Genomic DNA, 22,055 nt, shown 5'->3' with positions numbered 1-22,055 from the left:
AATGAGAGCCGTTTGTGTTGTTTTTGTTTTAATGTAATAAAACACACCCAGGTGTGAATCCTAGCCCCACCACTGACTAGCTGTGTTATCTTTCACCTCTCTGAACCTCAGTCTCCTCATCTGTGAAATGGGACAATAATACCTATGTAGGAGATTTCTGTGCTGTGTTGGTTAGGGTACGCTGTAAGTTTATTTCTTGTGGGTGCAAAGAGGAGCCCAAATATGGGACTGCTGCAGCCTGGCTTCTGAGGGCCAGCTTTGTCACTGCATTATGCAGCAATGGCAGGGGCAGCAACATTTGCATGGTACTTTACAGTTTGCACAAAAACAGGTGGCGGTGGTCCCTCCCGCCTTTGTCTTCCCACAGAGCATTGCACACACCTGAGACATGGCACTCATTGCTACAGTTGCCATTGTGGTTATATACTGACCTGGCTGCCCTCTCACCCATACCTGCCCCCTAGACTGGGGGCTCTGTGGCAGTCAGGGGTGGACTCAGCCCTGCGTCTTCCTTGTTCAGCCCAGCATAGTCCCAGGGTGGGTGCTTGCTTTGTGTCTGCTGGCCAGACTGAAGTAAGGAGGTCACTGTCTGATTGCCTGTCCTTCTTGCCTCTTGCAGATGGGAGGAGGAGCTTGCCAAGCGCATGAACCTGCAGACCATGGTGGACACACTTCAGGAGGTAAGAGCCCTCAGAGATGCTGACCAGAAGAGCTATGAGGGAGACCTGTGTGGCCAAGCAGCACAGACTTCATGGGGCAAGGCCAGGAGTCGATTCCCAGCCCAGTGTGTACCTCTACATCACCTCTTGGTACCTCAGTCTATCCTTTATGGAGCCAAGAGTCTGTTTCCTGTTCCCCCACTGTGGTACTGGGAATGGACAGCATAGTGTTGCAGAAAAGCTTGCACATGGGGCTTGGGACTCCTGAGTCTGAGTCCCAGTGCTGCCCCCAGCTTGCTGGATGACTCGTGGCTGAATACCTGGGATAGGACAGGTGGCCGTGTTAACAGCCGGGTGCCCAGCCCCCGTGGACTCCCCATGGCAGCCGTTGAGGGCCCTCCCGGCTGCTCCGCCTCATCAGCCCTGGGTTCTGGGCTCTGCTGCTCACTCCCTGTGGGTGCTCTGAGCACTGCCCCTCACCTGCTCAGCCTCTGATTTCCTCTCAGTCAGTTGAGGACAAGAGTAACAATCCCGTGAGAAGGCATGAAAGGCTCTTCAAAATTTTTTTTTTTAATTACTTTTTGATATTTAAAGATTTTATCTTAAAAAAAAATTGAGGTAGATTCAAATAATATAGATGTAGAGAAGGAAAAGAAAAAATGTCCTCTCTTCTTGAGTAATAAAAATGCCTTTAAAAAAATAATACATTCACAGTCAGATATTTGGAAATTCAGCAAAGCACAGTAAAGAGAATAAAAATCCCCTCTTTTGCTCCCTTCCCTAGTTGGTAAATTGGTGTATAGCCCGGCAGTGTTTCCGATGCTAACACACCCCCACTCTAGATGCATATATGACATTGAAACACACGACGTAGTCATTGTCTGAGATCAGAAATGGTCAAATTCTGGCAATCTCACATCAGTCGACCCAATACTTTAATGTGCTGGAACCACTTGTTTCACAAACGTACTCTTTTTCTCTTAATATTTGCTATGGATTTTTATGTGCAGTGAATAATCCTTGGAAGAGTGGTTTTTGGCTGAGCAGTGCCCTGTAGTTGGTAGGGCTCAGCTCAGTGGGAAGCCAGCCTCGGAGAAGACCTGGGTAGCCTGTTCCCAGGCATGGAGGTTGGACATCAGGCATCCAGTCTCTGGACCCAGGTGTCCAGTACCCTCACCCTTCAGGATGCCCCGCCTCCCTAAGGCCTCCCATCTCCATCTCTGCAGGCGGCACAGGAGGCGGAAGCCATCCAGGAGGAGATGAACGAGAAGATTGAGCGGCTCAAAGCCGAGCTGGTGGTGTTTAAGGGGCTCATGAGTGATGTAAGTGCCATCGGCTGCCACCTCAAGCGTCATGACCCCACCCCTATCCCCATCATGCAAAATGCTTCATTCACTCCGAGGTGGCCAGAGCTCGGCTTCTAGTTAGAATCCTGGCTGCTGCGTTTGACCGTGAGGATGATGGATGCATCAGAGACCAGGCGCCCTCCTCCTGCCCCCCCCCCCCCTTCTGCTTCCCCTTGGTCTGAGTAGAGATGCATTAATCTGCCGCTTAACCCATCCCGCCCTCCCCAGGGCTCCTCTGATGGTCTGTGTGTGTTCTGTCGGACTCCTTCCCAGCTCGCCATTGATGAGGGTGGGTGGTGACTGGTGGCCTCCATGTCTGGGCATAGTGAAGGGGGGGACTGGCAGGCCGGGGCCCACTCTGGGGGTGAGGGAGACCTCAGGTCCAGTCTCTGTAGCCCAAGAGGCTCCAGGCCTAGTGGCCTTCAGCCGGGCTGCTTTGGAATGTCGATCAAGGCCAGTGTGTGTCCTTTAACACTTCAGGGACCCTCTGAGAACTGTGTGGTGGGGGGCTGTTGGCAACGAAGATTTCCTTCCTGCCAGGGACCTGGGTTTCCTGCCACCTTCGTTCAGTGGGCAGAAAGGAGAAGCAGTTGGGGTGACTGCCTGGCTTGGCTCCTGGTGCTGAGGGACTGTGTGGGGCTGGGTGTGGTTGGAGGGAGCCTCCTCAGGTGGAGGCCACCTGGCTTCCCCTCAGTTGGATCAAGGGGACCCACCCATCATAGCTGACCCCCTGCTGTCAGCCATGGGAGGATCCAGGAGAGAGAGCTGCTTCGGCAGGCACCTCTGTGTAGGGGACAAGTTGGGCTGCAGGTTGGAAAAAGAGGGCAGTCTTTCTAAGGTGTGAGTTGTCTTTCTTTTTTCTTTGCTTTAACAAAATAAACACTGACTCTGTATCTGCAGAGAGGATGCCTTCCAGCCCTAGGGAGACCAGCAAATGTGGTTTCACATTGTTCATTGGCTGACAAAGCCCTTAGCCTCCAAGGCCCACTTCTTACCCACTCTGCAGCCTGAGTGCTGTTGACCCACCCTTCATGCTACAAGAAGCTCAGGGCTCCCTTGGACTCTGGGCTGCCCACCACCAGGAGCCTGGGGACAGCTCCCCACCTGCTCACCCCCTCATCCTTGCTCCACTCCTTGCTCATGTAATCCCCCCTGCTGTCCTCCCTGCAGCCCATGACAGACCTGGACACAAAGATCCAAGAAAAGGCCATGAAGGTGGACATGGACATCTGCCGCCGAATCGATATCACAGCCAAGCTGTGCGATGTCGCACAGCAGCGGAACTCGGAAGACGTGTCCAAGATCTTCCAGGTGAATAGGGTCACCCTGCTCACCAGTGCCCACTACCCGCCACTGCCCCTCCCACAGCAGCCCTGGCCTCGACTCCTGCCTGGCCAGCCCTTTATTCCCGACACTCTGCTCACTTCCTTTCCCCAAGAGGTAGCATTTACCCCCTTTTGGCCTCCCTCGGAGAACATAGAACCAGGAAGCATAGAAACATAGAACCCCTGGACAGCGTAGTCCCTCTGACTCTGACTCCATGATCTAGTCTGACTGCTTCATCCTGTGGCCATGGAGACTGAGGCACAGAGGGGTGACCTGACGCGTGTATGTTATAGGAGGGAAGTGGCAGAGTCAGGATTAGAACTCAGGTCTCCTGACCTTCTGATGCTCATTCTTCTGCCTCACACCGTGCTGCCTGCCCTGCTTCTGGCCCCTTCTGGGAGCCAGAACTGGGCATCATCACCCCAGTTGGGGAGCCTTGGCCAGGCTCTGAGGAGAACTGGGTGAGCTGGCATGAGCCCTGACAGGTGACCTCAGAATTCCGAGGAGGAGCTGTTGGCAACTATTTTCGTTCTCACTGAGCATCTCTCTGTTGCCCCTGCCCTAATGTGAAAGTGTGTATGTCCCTGAAAGAAAGTCTGCCCTCCCACTTCAGCTGACCAAAGGGCACGTGCCATTCTTGGAAGGCTGCATCTTGAGTTTTGGGTTGTAGTCTGGCTTTTGCTTGAGCCCAGGTCCATGAGGTGTGTTGTCGCTTTAAATGTGTGACCTTGGATGTAGCTGGGCAAGATGTGGGCTTCTTGGGTCTTTTTCTCCCCTCGTGCCTTTTTGCTGCCCCCTGCTGGGAAGCAGGAGGATAATTCAGCAGCTGTTTGCTAGTGTCTTGTCTGCCTGGAGTGGAAGCTTGATGTTCCTTGGTGCTGCCCGTTGCCTTTGCATGTGAGCAAAAGGGCTCTGGGGAGCACGGAGTGGTCTCAGCCTCTGTGAGGGCTGTCTCTCTGGCTGGCTCTGCGACATCCCAGGGGGCTCTGCATCCTGTCTGGCCTGCTCTTGCTTCTCTGGTGAAGGGTGAGCCCAACCAGCAGGCCTCCCAGGGCAGGGGAAGGGTCCGGGCCGTCCATGTCCTCCATCCTGCATGTCCTCCCCACCTCACGCTTCCCACTAACGCCACCTGCTTCGTAGAGGACCTGTGCATCTTTCCTGCCAGTGGCTGGCCCGAGCCACGCTCCATCTGCCCGTGGGATGCCGGCTCCCTTCCTCAATGGCCGCCCCCACCTGTATCCCAGCAGAGCCTCCCAGTTACCATGATCTCTTCCTTTCTGGCTCAGGTGGTCCCCAAAAAGAAAGAGCGGAAGGCGGCTTCAGACGATGACATCTCTGAGCAGGACGGAGAAGTGAACCGGTTCTCTGATGACGAGGTCGGCTCCATGAACATCACAGATGAGATGAAGCGCATGTTCAACCAGCTGTGAGTGCCCTGGCCCCAGCACTTCTCCCATCCACACCCCCTTCCCCAATCACTAAGGCAGGGGCAGCAACTGGTGGGCTGGGCTGCGTTTGCTACAGGTGCGTTTGTTTCACCAGCACAGTGCCCTCAAATAACTGAGGTTCATTTACAATATTTAGAATTTGGGAAATTTCACATTTGCAGCTATTCTTGAAAAATTGAGTCGATCAGGCCTCACTGAGCCTACAGCACAGTTGTCAGGTTAGTGGCAGCCACCTCTGGGCACAGTGGGTGCTCTTCAGGTTGCCAGGGCCCTTTATGTTACCTGTCTACCTCTCTCCTATCCCTTGGAAAGCTTCTTTAAAGGCAGCAGAAGGACACAGCAGAGGTGGGAGGAGGGAGTTGCTTCAGTCAGGGGAGGGTCTGTTCTCTCCCATGAGAAGAAGGGGCTGGGCTGCTCCCTCCCTGGTCATGTTTAGAAGTTGCTGTGCCTGGTGACTTCATGAATCCAGAGAGGGTCACATTGTTCATGGTTACTGCAAGACCTGTGTGTGCTGGAGGAGAACTGTGCTCCATAGGGTTTTCAGTGGCTGATTTTTTGGAAGTAGATTGCCAGGCCTTTCCTCCAAGGTGCCTCTGGGTGAATGCGAACCTCCTGCCTTTTGGCAGCTGAGCACATTAACTGTTTGCATCACCCAGGGACAAAGGTAATGGTAGTGGTGGTCACATTTGTGGACTATTCTTTTCTCTGTGTGTGTGTGTGTGTGTGTGTGTGTGAGATTTGGGTGAAAATTTACAGAGCAAATTTACTTTCCATACAGCAGTTCACATACACTTTGTCTCATGACATTGACTACAATTTACCCCAATGCAACAGCTCCCCTCCCACTTCCTCCCGATAATTACCTCTTCCCTGTGTCCATCCCTCCATGTGCTCCTGCCCCCTGAGCTGTCTCCCTGTGCATAAGCAGCCCTTCTTTCTCCCATGATAGTTCTCTCCAAGGAGTGTATCTATGTCAGGTAAATGTTCAACTCATATGCCTGTCTTTTGTTTGGCTGGAAGCCACAGGTGTGGGTTCAATTCCAGACCTGAAGGGCAGCTAGGGGCCATAGTCTCAGTGGTTCCACTGAGGCTCTATCAGACCAGCAGACCTAGTCCCCCCCCCCCCTTTTTTTCTCCAAATGATTTTGAGTTTTGTTCCACATTGTTCTCCCTCTCTATCCAGGATCTCCTACATAGATCCCCCTCCAAGTGGTTGACAGTGGTAGCCAGGCACCATCTAGTTCTGGTCTCATAGTCATATAAGCTGAGGATCACATGGTGTACCAGTCGCTAGGACCAATTCTTTCCATGAATCTTTGGTTTTCTTCATTCTTCTTTGTTCTGGACAAGGAGAGACCCATCATGGTATATAGATGGCTGCTTGCAAACTTTTAAGATCCCAGTCACTACTTGCCAAAGTAGGAGGTGGAACAACATTTTGTGTAGTATGTTATGCCAATTGAGCTTGATGTCCCCTGTGACAGTGGTCCCGAGCCCACAGGTTCAACTACTCAGTCCCTCTGGGTAGCTGGCTGTGACCAAGAAGTGACTACAACCTTGTCCCTTGTCAGCTCTACTTTACACCTGGGAATTCTTACAGATCATACAGATACACTGATAGGACCATTGTCTGCCAACCCTATACATGGTCTTGGGTATACTACATTTGTGGACTATTCTTAATCAAGTCTTAGACTTCTGCCGCTAGTTTCCCTGTGGTGGGACAGTTGAGCTGATCCGTGTGGTAGATTCCACCACACTGGCCACTCCAGCCTAGGAAGGGCTCCTGGCTATCACTGAGCGTCCTCCATAAGCAGGGTGCTCCCCAATGTGACCCCGACTCCAGATCATCAACTCAGGAGATAGAGCTTATCACCCCCACTTTGAAGATAAAAGAGCTGAGCCTCCGCACAAGGAAGCAACTTGGCCAAGACCACACAGCTGATCCATGGCAAAACTGAGATTCAGCCCTCAGCCTGTCTGCCCAGTTCTCTCACTTTGTAATGCTGCCCGGGTCAGTGACTGAGTCTGGACTGGGTATGATCAGGGGTTGTGTGCATCTCTTCCCACTCCAAGTTCAGTGATGTCATATTAGCATCTTAAAATTGGCTGTAGTGGGTAATAGCAAATACTACAAATCAGTCCCCCACCCCCCACCCCAAGAGCTGCTGCTTAACCTGAACATCACTGGATATGGTATACCTGGGGCAGGGATGGCAGTGTGGCCTTGGCTTATTCAAAGCCATGCTCTGAATCCTGACTCATCTTTAACTATAATCCATATCCTGTCCTAATATACCCTAATGTTGAAGATGGGAGAGGGGAGAGGTAACAGCTACTGCGTAAGGGTTGTGAGTCAAAGGGGAGAACTGGTACTGGGTCTGTGGGGCCAGCCCTTCCCTGGGGCCCATCAGCCTGCTCTCTCTCTTTTTTTTAAAATTGTGATTTGGGTGAAAGTTTGCAGAGCAAATTCCCTTTCCATACAGCAGCTCACATACACTGTCTCATGACATTGACTGAAATTTCCCACAATGCAACAACTCCCTTCCCATTTCCTCCTCATAGTTACCTCTTCCTTGTGTCCTTCCCTCTATGCACTCCTGCCTCCTGAGCTGTCTCCCTGTGCATACACAGCCCTTCTATTCTCCCATGATTGATCTCTCCAAGGGGTGTCTCTACCTAATGTAAATGTTTACCTGTCTTTTGTTTGGCTGGAAGCCACAGGATTGGGTTCAATTCCAGACCTGAAGGGCAGTTAAGATCCATAGTCTCAGGGGTTCCACCAGGCTCTATCACACCAGCAAACCTGGTCCTTTATTTTTTAAATGATTTTGAGTTTTGTTTCACATTGTTCTCTCACTCTATCCAGGATCTCCTAATAAATCCCTCTCTGAGTGGTTGACTGTGATAGCCGGGTACCATCTAGTTCTTTTGGTCTCATAGTCGTACAGGTTGAGGATTGCATGGTATACCAGTCCATCAGCCTACTCTTGCCTGCTCTGTTTCTGGAGTCCCTTACAATTGATACTTGGATCCCAAAATTCAGCTTTCCCCTAGGCCTCCATTCTTCGCACCCCTCACCTCCATCTCACCCCTCACTCCTGCTTCAGGGCCTCAGGGCTGAGTGAGCTTTATGGCCTGGGTTCTTTCCCTGTAGTCCTGGTTTCTGACAGCAGGGCTAGATTGGAATCCTTGGCTCTCCTGAGCCCAGACAACACCTCCTAGAACCCTCCAGAGAGGACATACTCCTGTTAGCAGGTCCCCTAACATTATATTCATTTCAAAAGCCTGGACACATAGCTCTTCTACAAAGCTCTGGGACTTTGTATTTAGTATTACAGAGTCTGAAGATCACCTGCTCCAACTCCTTCCTTGTCTTAAGGCTCAGAGAGGGGCGGGGACTTGCCTAAGGGCACACAGGAGCTTGTGACAAAACCGTATCTCCCAACTCTTGGTCCAGTGCTCTGTCCTCTACACCAATGTCTTCATGCTTGGAAGAGATGTCTGTCTTCTACCTCCTCTGCACACTGTCCCTGTCCTGGTCCCTTTGCCAACTGAGCCTGGCTGATTCATTGGGAGACCAATAGTTGTGGGCAGAAGTAGGAACCAGGTGCAGATGGGAGTTCTTTTGCCTAGGACTTTATCCTACTCACCATCCTCTTGACAGAACTGAGATAGGGAGCTGTATTTAAAGGGTTTGCTATTTGAAGGTCATATACAGAACCCTTAGATTCCCTACCAGTTGTTCTCTAGTCATTTGAACAGAATAAGGGAATACTGCATGGTTCAAAATCAGGAATGGTCTGTGTCAGGATTGTATCTTTTCACCATACTTACTCAATTTGTATGCTAGCAAATAATCCAAGAAGCTGGACTATATGAAGAAAAATGCAGCATCAGGGTTGGAGGAAGACTCATTAACAACCTGTGATATGCAGATGGCACAACCTTGCTTGCTGAAAGTGAAGATGATTTGAAGCACTTACTGATGAAGATCAAAGACTACAGTCTGCAGTATAGATTACACCTCAACATAAAGAAAACAAAAATCCTCACAACTTGGACCAATAAGCAACATCATGATAAATGGAGAAAGGATTTAAATTTTACTTGGATCCATAGTCAATGCCTCTGGAAGCAGCAGTCAAGAAATCAAATGATGTATTGCATTGGGCAAATCTGCTAAAAATGACTCTTCTAAGTGTTAAAGAGCAAAGACATCCATTTGAAGACTAAGGTGTGCCTGACCCAAGCCACGGCATTTTCAGTTGCCTCTGGTGGTGTAGTGCCGAAGGCTTTTGACTGCTAATCAGAAGGCTGATGGTTCAAACCCACCAGCCACTTCTTGGAAGGAAGATTGGGCAATCTACTTCCCTAGTGATACTGCCTCAGAAACCCAAGGAGGGGTCACTGTGAGTCAGATCTGACTCCAGGGCAGTGAGTTTCGTTTTTTTGTTTTGTTTTGTTTTGTTTTCATAAGCATGTGAGAGCTGGACAATGAATAAGGAAGACCGCAGAAAAGTTGATGCATTTGAATTGTGGTGTTGGCGAATAATATTGAATATACCATGGACTGCCAGAGAACAAAGAAATCTGTCTTGGAGGAAGTACAGCCAGAATGTTCCTTAGAAGCGAGAAGGGCCAGACTTCGTCTCACCTCCTTTGGTTATACTGTCAGAAAGGACCATTCCCTGGAAAAGATATCACACTTGGTAAAGTAGAGGGTCAGTGAAAAATGGGAAGACCCTCAAGAGATGGATTGACACAGTGGCTGCAATGAAGGGCTTAAGCAAGGCGATGATTGTGAGGATTGTGCAGAGTTTAGCTCTGTTATACACAGGGTCCCTGTGACTCGGAACTGAGTCAGTGGCATTTAACAGCATGCTCTTGATTCATCTTTCAACATCACCCCAGAACCTCATGTTCTCATCTTTCGTTAATGAACAAAGAGGGGATTTTGAAAAGGACCAGTGGGTCTAGATTTTCTCTAGGCATCCCTGAGCCTAAGATAGGCTTGTTCAGCTCCAGAGACCCAAGGCTGAGTTCGTTTGGTGGAATTAATGGACTTCTCTGAAGAAATCCTTGCCCGCCATTTTTATAAAGTCACCAGGGAATCCCTAAGCTGACCAGCGAAGGGACACATCCTGAGAGTCGAGTACAGGGAGTTCTGAAGAGGGGCTCCACCAGCAGATGCTTCTGTGGGGACGAGGGAGCGTTCAGCCCCCAGTCAAGCCAAGGACAGATGCTGTAGAAACGGGTGTGTGTTGACAGGTCTGAAATGAGTCAGTATCCGATTAGATTTATCTGGTTGTGAAGTTGAGAAAAAACATTTCCCCATCACATACCCACCCTGCTGTGCTACCCCACCCCAGGTCACCCTGGCCTCTCCCCGTGTCGTCTGCGCTTGCTATGCGCTGAGAGACAAGGAGAGACTGGCCCTAGGCCAGTTCTTGGGGAGTTTTTGAATAATGCACCCATGTTCGAACTGTTTTGTTTTCATCAAAATTGATTGCTTGGGCTTCAGATCAGGAAGAGAGGAGGCATTTGCTACTTTCTCTGCCTCCCTGGCTACCCCACCTCCGCAGCCCACTGCAGATTTATCAAGGGAGTCCTCATCCGTGCCCCTTCCCTTGTCCATCTTCCTGTCCTTTCCCTCAGCTGTCGTTTCCTGCAGACTCCAGACACTGAAAAGGAAGTGAAGTCAGGAGTTGAGTATGTAATGTGGTGATGGGTGGACCCCAGGGACTTAAGCTCTGGCTAGCAGTGGGGGCAGTGTGTCCCCCCATCCCCCAGTTCTGGTACCTGGGCTCACAGAGCCACCTACAGGCTCCAGCAGGAACTGCTGTAGGCAGGGACTCAGTGTGGCCTGGCTGCAGGGAGCCTTCTGGGCAGGTTTTTATCAGTATGTCCTCTTGGGCCCTGTTCATAGGTTCCTAATCCTGTCCATCGTCTGACCTTTGGGAGCAATACCCAGGAGGATCCACGAAGGAGTTGAGGGAAGGAGTGTAGGCAGTAGGGAGAGCTTTGGGATGGGAACCTGGAGACTCAGGAACCACACCCTTTTCTGCCACTGATTTACTGGGTCAAGTGATTTAACCTTCCCATTTGTGTTAGAAGAAGTTCTGGTGGCATAGTGGTTAAAGCATTCAGTTGCTAACCAAAAGATTGCCAGTTGAAACCCACCAGCCTCTATGTGGGAGAAAGATGAGGCAGTCTGCTTACATACAGATTCACAACCTTGGAAACACTGTGGGGCAGTTCTACTCTGTCTTATAGGGTAGTCCTACTGTGTCCTGTAGAGATGTTATGAGTCTGAATCAACTTGATGACAGTGGGTTTGTTTTTCTGTTGATCTGTGTTGGACCAAGGGTTTTTTTTTTTTTTTTTTTTTAATAATTTTTTATTGTGATTTGGGTGAAAGTTAACAGAACAAATTGGTTTTCCATTCAACAATCCATACATATTTTGTTTTGTAACATTGACTGTAGTCCCCACAATGTAATAGCACTCTTCCCACTTCTCCTTGTATTTGCCATTTCTGTTCCACCCCTTCCCTCCTATCCCTTCTTTCCTCCTGAGCTTTATCCCTGGGCGAATGCTGCCCTGTGGATCTAGTGTGGTTGATCATTTTAAGGAGTACTACTACCTCCCTGTGTTACTATTCACTTATAGGCCTGTCTGTTGCTTGGCTAAACTTTGAGCTAGTGGGGTGAGTTCAGTTCCAGACTTGAAAAGTGTCTAAGGGTCATAGTCTTGGGGGTCCCACCAGTCTCTGTCAGACCGAAAAAGCCTTGTCTTTCTTATGATTTTGAGTTTCGTTCCATGTTTTTCTCCCACTCTATCTGGGACCTCCTATTGTGATCCCTTTCAGAGTGGTCAGCAGAGGTAGCCACACACCATGTAGTTCTCTGGTCTCAGGGTTGTGGAGATCATAAAGGGTGGCGTGTGCCCAGTGATAAAGCTCAGAAGGCAGAAGAGATAGGAAAGAAGGCCGCATGGAAACACTCAGCACAGGGAAGAAGTGGGAAGAGTCTGCTACATTGTGGGGACTGCAGTGTCACAAAACAAAATGTATAGGAATTGTTGAATGGAAAACCAATTATTTGCTTAGTCAACTTTCACCCAAATCATAATAAAAAGTTGAAAAAGAGAAAAGAAAAAGCCCTGCAGATCACACCAGTCCGACTTACAACCCATCATGAGGACGGCACAGGATGGGGTGGTGTTTTGTTCCGTTTGCATGAGGGTTCCATGAGTTGGGGTCACCATGAGTTAGGGGCTGACTTGAAGGCAGCTGACAACAACAGAAGTGCTTGGAGCTGATGCCCTCCTGTCAGTGCACACATGCCTGGGATATGGGTGTCACAGGCCCTGTTATGATGGGAAAAGGAATTCTTCTTGCCTGAATTCTGGCTGCTGGGAAGACTGGGTAGAGGGGAGAGGCTGAGGACAACAGACAGGCCTATAAGGTGATGAACAGTAATACCAGGGTGGTATGCACCCTTTAGAAAAATCAACCAGGTGACATCAAATGCCTTATGTTTGTCCAGGGATAAGGCTGAGAAGGCAGGAAGGGTAGAAAAGAAGGATGCGTGGAAGCAGTAAACATAGAGAGGAAGTAGGAGGAGCGTTGTTACCTTGTGGGGATTGCAATGAATGTCACAAAACAAAATGTGTATGAATTGTTGAATGGAAAACCAATTTGCTCTGTAAACTTCCACCTAAATTACAATTAAAAGTTATTATATATAGAAAAAAAAGACCCAAAGCAAAGTAAACAAGCGAAGTCTCGCCATCTTTGCTTCTAAGAGCATCTGGCTGTGTTTCCTCTAAGAATGTCCCCTTTGGCCACCACTGCTTTCTTTCTTTTTTTTTTTTTTTTTTGCAGTTGCCTCTTTCTCCCCTCCCCCATATAGGCCCCTGGGAGTCTGGGTATCTATTCAGTCTTGTCCTTCATGTCACCCCATAGGCGGGAGACCTTTGATTTTGATGATGACTGTGACAGCTTGACATGGGAAGAGAATGAAGACACGCTGCTGCTCTGGGAGGATTTCACCAACTGCAATCCCTCCATTGACCTGCAGGGGGAGGTAAGTCCAGGGCCTGGCTTCCCAGAGGCTGGGTGGGTTCTGGAGGGCTAATCCCCCATGGGCACTCACCCAGCACCTCCTGCCAATTATCCCTCATCCCTGTTCTTCACTGTGGACCCCACCACCCAACATTCTTTGTTCTGTTTTCCCAGCAAGAAGAAAACTTGGGCAACTTGATCCATGAGACAGAATCCTTCTTCAAAACAAGAGACAAGGAGTACCAGGAAACGATAGGCCAGATTGAGGTGAGGGCTTGGGCTGAAGAGCCCATGTGGGAGGCTCTGCTGCAGTTGAGACCCCTGGTGATTAAGTGCCTATGTGGGCAGGGCTGGTAGCGCGGGGAAAGCACGGGATCAGGATTAGAAGGCCTCCCGATTCTCTGCCTGGTTCTAGGCAAGCCATGCCATTCTTAGGTCCTTGGTTTCCTAATCTGTAAAACAGGGGTAGTGATCCCTGCCTTCTCCATGTTGTTGTTGTTGTTTTTATGTGCCGTCGAGTCGGCCCCGACTCATAGCGACCCCTCCTTGGGTTTCCGAGACAGTATCACTACGGAAGTAGGATTGCCCAACCTTCCTTCCGATACATTCTTTTAATTCAGCTAAGATGATGACCTCATAATAAGTGATCCTGAGTAATGCTAGCACTGGAGAGGCCCTTTTCAAGTACATCCTCCATAGTATCCTTACCACTACCTTATGCATAGGTGCTGTGCCCTCCCACCCCATTTTATAGAGGAGGAAATGAGGCTAAAGGAGACCAAATGACTTGTCCAAGAACTCCCCGCTAGGAAGCAAGATTCAAGGTTCTATCTGGCTTTAAAAGCCTGTGCACTTAACACTTACCCACTTGTGTAAAAGAGAGTCATTGCTGTTGTCATACTGAAGAAAGAGAAGGGTGAGAAACATGAAAGAGACTAAGGACTTTATAATCAAGTCCATATAAAGGAATCTAGAGATGCTGAGGCTGGTGGAGTTCCCTGAACTGGGTGGGGCCTCTCACCCCTGAGGTTGCTAATCATCCATTCCCCAGAAGCAGTTCTAGAGGATATGGACCAGTATGGAGAAAGCAGAGGCTGAGGGACGTTGATGCTCATGAGACTGGGTTGCAAGGGCACAGCAGTGGTGGCCTTGATGGTGCCACCACTGAGGAATTGAGGAGGGAGCCTGCCAAGCTTTCTGCTTTGAGGATGACATGCCCTCAGCCTTGTCTCATGTGGCTTCCTCTCAGCTGGAGCTGGCCACAGCCAAGAGTGACATGAACCGACACTTGCACGAGTACATGGAGATGTGCAGCATGAAGCGGGGCCTGGATGTGCAGATGGAGACCTGCCGCCGGCTCATCAAAGGCTCAGCAGACAGGTACTGGCCCTGTCTTCCCTAAAGACCCAATGGTGGGATGTTTGAGGGTTACACCCAGCCCATCTTTTGTCCATCTGTCCATTCTTCATCCATTCATCCATCTTTCTATGCATCCTTCCTTCCATTGATCCATCCATTCATCCATCTATCCAGTGAATATTAGAGCACCTACTATGTGCTAGATGCCTTACATATTAATGTCATATGGCCATCACAGCAAGCGCCCCCACCCCCACTGATTCTGCATTACTTATTGAAGGCCTGCTCTGTGCAAGGCCATGGGAATGGAGTGCTGAGGTGGGCCAGAGCGTCAGAGGAGGGTCCTCCTCTGAGGTGATATTTTATGGGAATGGACACTTTGCTTCCCTGGTTCCTTGAATCCTTCAGGGGTCCCCAGGCTGTCCTCTAAGTGTCCCCATTCTCTCTTTGCCTTCCAGAAACTCCCCGTCCCCCAGCTCCGTGGCCAGCAGTGACTCAGGAAGTACAGATGAGATCCAGGATGAGTTTGAGCGGGAGGCGGATGTGGAGCCCATGGTCAGCTGATGACTGAGGCCCCAAGTGCCTGGTGGTGTTGGAGATGGGGCCCTGCCCCCTGCTCCCATGGGGCCACGAAGGCTCCTGGGGTGGGGCTCATGTCCTTACCACACAGACTTCATATGCCTTCCCTTCTCTGGAGGCCCCAAGGGACTGCTGCTTCCGTCCTTCCTTCCACACTCCCCACCACCGACCAGTGCCCCTTCTCCATCCTTCCACCAAAGGAATGGTGCTGTCAATTTCTATTGTTCTCCACATTACAAATGCAGACTTCTGTCCAATGATGCAGTGTTAACTGTGCCTTTTCCCTTAAGCTGAGCCACTTTGAGCTCCAAAGAATTATTCCTAGCAGGTGTTTTTATACGAAACTCTAAGGTGAGGGTGGGGGGCCCCCTGGGCATGGTATAATGTGGTTTTCTACCCTCCCACCTGCTCCTCTGATTGGCCATGAGCTCTGTCCTCCCTTCTTCTCCCCGCCAGCACTGACTGAGTTGGGGCTTGGGGTAGTCAGCCTCCACCAGGAAGGAGCTGCTTGCCTCTGCAACCTTTCCAGGCCTGGGTGAGGACCTCCAAATGTTTCTCACTCACTGAAAGAGAGAAAGATGGAAGGAGGGAGCAAAAAGAGTTTTATTTTCTTTTCGGATCTAGTGGCAAAGTAAAGGGATGAGGCACTGTGGGGAAGGTGGAGCCTCACTGTGTTTAAACTACTATGCAAAAAAACAAACAAACAAAAAAAGCAGCTTGCCTTATATCATTGTGGAAGGTAGGCCCCCTCCCAGACCCATGGTTTCCCCCTAAGCTGGGAGGGAGGCAGAAGCTAGGGTCATTGTTCTTGCAGCCTCTGAGGGTGAGCACTGTCTTGGGAGGGGAGTTGGTCCAGGTTGGTAGCTCAGCCTGGGTTCCTGCAAGACCCTTGGCCCACCTGACTGCTTGCTCGCTTTGGGACCTTGTTGGTTTGGGAGGGTCTTTTATGGTCCTGATGACTTGATGCTCTTTCCCCTTCTCCAGCCAACTCCAAGGGGTTATTATAGACCTGTGATTTCTCTGTAAGAAAGCCTGAAGGGGGCCAGGCCTGGTATCCACTCCCTTTCAAGTGGAGCTCTGGTAACTACTGGCCTGCCACCATCTTGGTTTTCTCCTTTGTCACCAAGTTGCTCGCTGTTTGGCCACCGGCAGGAAGGAGGCCTTGGAAAAGGAAGAGAGGGAGGCAGTGAAGGCTGCTGGCACATTGGAGGTGGTGAGATTAGGAGCTTGAGTGAGGACCATCCTCTATTCTGCTCATGACATATGTAAGCCTCTTTTCATACTTCATTGACTGACCAGTTGGGGAGTTCATCTGAGCCAATAGCTCCCCAAGACTTGAGTGGGCTTGAGTTGAAGGGCGCTGTGTTGAGACAGTCACCAAATCTCAGCTTGGAGCCGGCTAAGTGGGTGATTTTTTCTTTTTTCCTTTTAATTTCTCTTTGTACCCACCACAAAGTGGTGTGAGTGCTGATTTTTGCTTTTGTTGGCCCAGGAGCGCCCCCTGGAGGTCAAAGGAGCAAAATGTATCCAAGGACCAGAACTTGCTATTCACTTCCTGTGTCTGGAGGCAGAGGAAAGGGCTCTGGCTTCGCCTAGGATTATAGTCCCAGTCTTTCCTCCCAGGGTACCAGCAACCTTAAAGGGCCTTCTCTCTCTTCCATTTCCCCCCTCTGATTTGCGTCTTAACTATTGAACATAGTATTCGTATTATATATATATATGTATGTGGAAAGAGAGAGAATGTTGTTAGTGACTATGTGTAATTTATCAGACCTTGGTGGCCTTTATTATGAGTTTTTTCTTTTTTTTTGTTTGTTTGTTGAGGGAACACCCTGCTGATTCCCTGAGGTAGTTTGGCCAAAAGACTTCCCTCCCAGTGTCTCTCATTAGCCAGACAGTCCCTTGGTAGGTACTTAAGAGGGATGGTGGTTTTGGAGGAGACATCCTTTCATCTCCTCCTCACTGGCCCTTGTTCTAAAGGTTACAGGGTTCAAGCATACCTTATTATTATTATTGTTGTTGTTGTTGTTTTATTTTTATTTTAACCAAAGGTTATTAGAGCCAGTTGGGCTTGGACCTCAGCTGCTGAAAAGGTTTTCCGTTTCCCTGAGGGCAGGACAATGGCTGCCCTCAGAGGGTGTCCTCTGTCCGGGGCTGAGGGGGTTGTTGTATGACATGGTTTGGGGGTCAGGCAGGCAGCATGGAAGCTGGCCCTGGATTGTTCCTCAAGATGGTGGGAGAGTGACAGACATATCTTTAGAGTTAAGAGTAAAAGCAAAGTCTGTTTGAGGGTAACAAAAGTTACCTTGGCGACTGGTGTCTGGTGTGTAATTTTTGCTTTCCTTCTCATATACATAGGTCCTTTGTCTTTAGAGAGTAGGGTGCTGTGAATTTGTCCGTAGAGAGTATGGAGATGGCAGGAGGCAGAGAGAGATGCTGTCCAAGAGCTCTTTCCTGCTGATTCCCATTAGCTGTTCCTCACTTGGGAGTAGGTGAGTGGGGGAAGGACAGCAAAAGTGTGGCTAACATGCCTCTTGGGCTGGTTCCTGGATCTTGGCCTGGCTGCCTTCCTCCCCACAAAGTTCTTTTTTGAGTTAGTTGCCAGTGGGCCCTGCTTGTCCCCTCGCCATGAGCCCACAGCTTGCCAAGAAAGACCCCAATGCTCACTGGGGCAGCACCAGGCCAGGTTGGCATGACCTGGTCTGTCCCTTGTAAAGCTGTAAATACTTAATTTTGGTTTTCTATTTCTATGCGCAGTGTCATATTGACACTGGTATTTTAGAATTCTCTCAGATGGCTCTCCTTTGCTGCCCTCTCTCACTCTCCTATTTTTGGGGGTTTTATAAAAAGAGAGGATTGGGAAGGGGCAGGGAGAGTAGCTTCCTTTGACTCCGTGGTTGTGAAAACACACATGCACACACATACACACACACTCCCATGAGACTTGAAACAGGGAAAATCATGATCACACAAACACATTTTGTTTTCTTGTAGCAATATATCTTGAGGTTGCTGAAGAACCAGGTGGAAATTGTGGACTCGTGTGTTCATCACGGACTTAGTTCTGTGGGTGTAGCTCCGATCTATGGGAATCAAACCACTTGGTCTTGGGATGGGGGTAGGGGGAGTGGGGTAGGGGACATAATGTAAGGTGTAACTTAAGCTATATGTAATCTATTTATAAAGCAAGAGACTCTCATCTATTTTTATGAAAGGGAAGGTTTTCTAATTTAGGGTGGGCAGCTGTGGTAGCCCAGCGTTTTTCTGGGGACAAGATGTGCATGTTGCTGCTGCATTTTATATAATCGGTGCCCTTTAGCCTGTTTCTCGTCCTTACTCCTAGTCATCCGCAGCGATGAGTGACTTCTATGGAGTGTAGGACCCATCTCACCCCACTTCCCTCGTCCCTGACCCTCCCCCAGCTCGTTGGTCCTTAAAAGTCTTGGGGGAGGGGCACTCATGGGGTGGGTGGGTGGGCAGTGGGGGATTGGGGATTGAGGCCGGGGAGGGGGGAGGGGGACTAAGGTAGAGAGTAAGCTCCCCTTCAGAGGGTGGGCTCTGCTTAATTACTTTAACCCTGGTCTGCCAAGACCCACTGCCAAACCAGCTGTGTTTGGGAAGCAGCAGTGTGGCAGTGGGGCTGTGGGTTCGGGAAGCACACGGCTTTTTCTGAGCCTGGGTCACAGTGGGGTCCAGGCTGTCTGGCAGCTGGGCCAGGAGTGAAATAGCCAGGAGATGCTCAGAGCCCAGGCCTGGCCGTGCCTATTGTAGGCCAGGGACTCAGCTGCAGTCTTGGTTGTGTGTCTCCCAGCCTAGGGATGAGATGCTGGGGCTCCCTCTGACCCAAGCCTTCCACCTAAAGTGGAGAATCTAGAGGTGGCTGGGTGGGCACGAGTAAAGCCATATTCTCTCTGGAAGGGAATTTTCCATGGGTGGAGTATTCCAGGCTCAGAACTGGCTGTGTGCTAGTCTGGGACAAATCCCTCAAATTCCCTTTTTCAACCCCTCCAAGAAATGAGGTAAAGGCACCCATGCCTCCCCAAGACCTTTATGTGGACATCTGAGCATCTACCTGATTTTTAACCCCAGCCAGGGAGACTTTATATCCCGTGGTCCCATCCCACCCCACCGTTGCGGTTTGTCTGCCAGCTGGGTCTAGCATCAAGGGGAAGGGGAGGGGGGATTTATACTCACTGAAAGACTACTGATCTTACTGAACACCAACCTGTTTACTGTACTGTTGTAAATATCATGCCCTTTATAGCCTGTATATTGGCTTCTTTTAAATAAAGAGAAATGTCTTAGAATTGATGGTACTTTTTTTTTTTAATTAAGGATGAAAGTTGTGGATGGGAGGGGCAAGAGGACTGGGGGCCACATAAACACTGAAACCAATTATAAAAAGGAAATTTCACATCACTTGTACACTTGCATCTCACAATGAATTCTTTGGAAGGAGAAAAAGCAGGGATTATGACATGTGTTTTACAGAAGAGAGGGCCTTGGAGGTCACAGGCTGAATAACTGGCATAGTCTAGTTTGGAACTGAGGTCCTGTTAACCAAATCTGAAACCTCCACACGGTCCCCAGGGAAGGCTCTGGGTTTGACATTGGCTGGTGTTTAGTTTCTTCTCGTCAAACCAGGCCTACTTGAGTAGGGTCTTCTCCAAGGATGAAGAAATAGCCATCCCCAGTTCCAATTTAGGAGCTCTGGTAGCATAACCAGAAGGCTGGCAGTTCAAACCCACAGAAACTCCTCGGAAGGAAGGTTGGGCAATCTACTTCCGTAGTGATACCATCTCAGGAACCTAAGGAGGGGTCGCTATGAGTCGGGTCCGACTTGACAGCACATAACAACAACAGTTCCAATTTGCTTTTTGCCATCTTTAAGATTTGCACTCATGTTGTTTCCGTTTCTGATTCCCCGCTCTTTGAATGTTCCAATTCCCCAGAGTCTCAAATGGTGTGATCTTCTGGAAGAAAAGGAGTGGTGTGAGATGGTGGGGGAAGGCATTTTGAGGTAGGCCAATCAAAACCAGGGAAACCCTCAATGAGATGGATTGACACAACAGCCACAACAATGACTGGAGGACAGCAACAATCAGAAGGATGGCTCCGGCGCAACAGTTCACTGTTATATACACATAGGGTTGCCATGAGTCACAGCCATTTCCACAGCAACTAACAATTATTAACCTCATTTTATAGATGAAGAAACTGAGGCCCAGGGAGGTTACATCGCTTGCTCAATGTTACATGGTCACATGGAGCAGCCAGAATCAGCATGGGAACTCTGTCTCTAAAGCAGGAACTCTATCATGCAGCTTAAGGAAATATAAACAGATACATTGCAATAGAGAAAGGCTAGAATTACTTTAGGAACGGAATGGGTCCCTAAGACTCCATCATCAGGGAAGACTTCAGAATCCGCATTCGCCAAGCAAACAACTTCCAATACAGAAAATGAAGTTTTGATCTAAAGGGAGAGGAAAAAAAGCGTTACAGCAGTGGTTCCGCGGCAGAGGAGCTGTAAGAAAAGTTAAGCCTAGATGGGTTGGGTTTTATCTTTTATTGATGGTAATCTGCAAGGAAGCAGGCCGACTTAAAAAAGACACCGGCCCTGGGGAGGCTGGATAGCCCTGCGCCAGGTCAGGGGGTAGAGGACAGCTGATATCGGCTAAGGGGTGGTCCTACAATGGAAGAACCTGGAAAACCAAACCAAACCCACGCCATCCAGTGGATTCCGACTCACAGCAACTTCCATTGGGTGTTCAAGGCTGTAAATCTTTACTGAAGTAGATGGCCTTATCTTCCACCGTAAAGCGGCTGGCGGGTTTTAAACGGCCTACCGTCTGGTTAGCAGCCATTGCCTTACCCACTGCACAACCAAACCAAACTCACTGCCGGCGACCCCTCCTTGGGTTTCCGAGGCGGTATCTCTACGGAAGTAAATTGCCCAGTCGTCCTTCCTAGGAGTGGCTGGTGGGTTTGAACCGCTAGACTTCTAGTTAGCAGTCAAATGCCTTCAGCACTACGCAACCAGACTCAGAAAATTAAAAATTCCCACTAGCCAAGCGCAACCTCAGTGGAGGGGCCTGACGCCTCCAGTACCTAACGTGCTTACCTAGGCCTCGGTGCCGCAGGCTCCTCCGCCTAGCCTCACAGCATGTGCACCACTCTCCCTCTTCCATTGGCTGTTCCAGTCCCTCTCCCCTCAGCCTAAGAAGGCTGTATCCTAACCGTCCCTTTGATTGGCCCAGGAGCTTGCAAGTGTCACTCTGATTGGCCAATGGAGCTCACTCCCAATTCTCCTCGAGGAGGATTGGGTCATACCACCGAGAGTGGAGGAGATAAACCATATATTCCAAGGCCTGCCCCTAGACTTCCCTTGTCCTGTATTGCAGAATAGTCCCCTTCATTGCAATGCAGAAAGAGTTTATTAGCATAAGGTATACAGGGAGGGTTTCGACTGACGCTTAGGTCAGAAGACAATACGGGTGCTCTGATTCCCCTCTGTCCGAGGTGGTGCGGTCCTGGTGGGGCGGGGCCGTGCTGTCTCTCTGGGCTTGGTCTAAGACTCCCAAGAACAGCGGCGCTGGGAATTCGAGATGCTGCTGCCGTCGCCTGCGCTCCGCCGCGCCCTGCTGGCTTGCCCCTGGAGGGGCGCCTGGTGAGTGAGCACCGGGGTGGGGAGGTCCCGAGCGCGGCGCTTGCTGGTCCTGGAGGCGCTGGGCGTCCTCCATGCTGGGCTCCCGTTCCCACGGAACTTCTTAAGCGCTCCCCTGCTCCCTGGGTCTCTGTGTCGAGTGCCCCCCAGCCCTCCACCCGGGCCTCACTCCCACGGGAATACTTCAGCCTCCTTCGCCCAGCTTCCTTCAGGTAGTCACTAACCTTCAGCAAGAGGGACTCCTTTCCCGGATCCTGCGGCCGGCTGGGTGCCTCAGGTCTCTCCTGGGTCTCACTCGGAAAGTAGCCTCTCATTGACTCATCTTCCTCTTAATACTGTATTTTCGAAATTTTCCCACCTCGGAGTGCGCTGCTTTCTGCAGGACACCTATACTTTTAGCATTTCCCGGTTCTCACCTCCATACCCTCGACTAATGTAGAGGACCCAGCTCTGGGATTCATGGAGTCTTCCCTCCCCACCTTCCACTGAAATTTCTGATTTACTTCCCCTTTTTTTTCAAGTTAAGTGTTGGGTGAAATACAGAGACAAGAGGGACTCCTTTCTGGGAGGTGGAATAATGATAATAAAGATATATGTGGAGTG

General features: G+C 49.9%; 1 protein-coding gene across 1 annotated transcript in view; it reads left to right on the top strand.

The window, feature by feature from the left end:
• Window positions 1–14,770, top strand: part of IFFO2 (intermediate filament family orphan 2) — a gene marked incomplete at its 5' end in the record, with an annotated part of 52,583 nt that extends 37,813 nt beyond the window's left edge. The window contains 8 exons of the mRNA XM_007935638.1: window positions 620–680; window positions 1,886–1,981; window positions 3,176–3,316; window positions 4,618–4,757; window positions 12,749–12,869; window positions 13,022–13,114; window positions 14,097–14,227; window positions 14,665–14,770. Coding sequence (XP_007933829.1) covers window positions 620–680; window positions 1,886–1,981; window positions 3,176–3,316; window positions 4,618–4,757; window positions 12,749–12,869; window positions 13,022–13,114; window positions 14,097–14,227; window positions 14,665–14,770 — 889 coding nt within the window. The remainder of the gene's footprint in view (window positions 1–619; window positions 681–1,885; window positions 1,982–3,175; window positions 3,317–4,617; window positions 4,758–12,748; window positions 12,870–13,021; window positions 13,115–14,096; window positions 14,228–14,664) is intronic.
• Between the last annotated feature and the right edge of the window lie 7,285 nt (window positions 14,771–22,055).

The sequence above is a fragment of the Orycteropus afer genome, unplaced genomic scaffold, assembly GCF_000298275.1.
Source record: "Orycteropus afer afer isolate SDZICR_OR568_19922 unplaced genomic scaffold, OryAfe1.0 scaffold00031, whole genome shotgun sequence".
NCBI lineage: Eukaryota > Metazoa > Chordata > Mammalia > Tubulidentata > Orycteropodidae > Orycteropus > Orycteropus afer.
The sequence above is the reverse complement of the archived record's forward strand: the minus strand, read 5'-3'. Positions and strand labels throughout refer to the sequence as shown.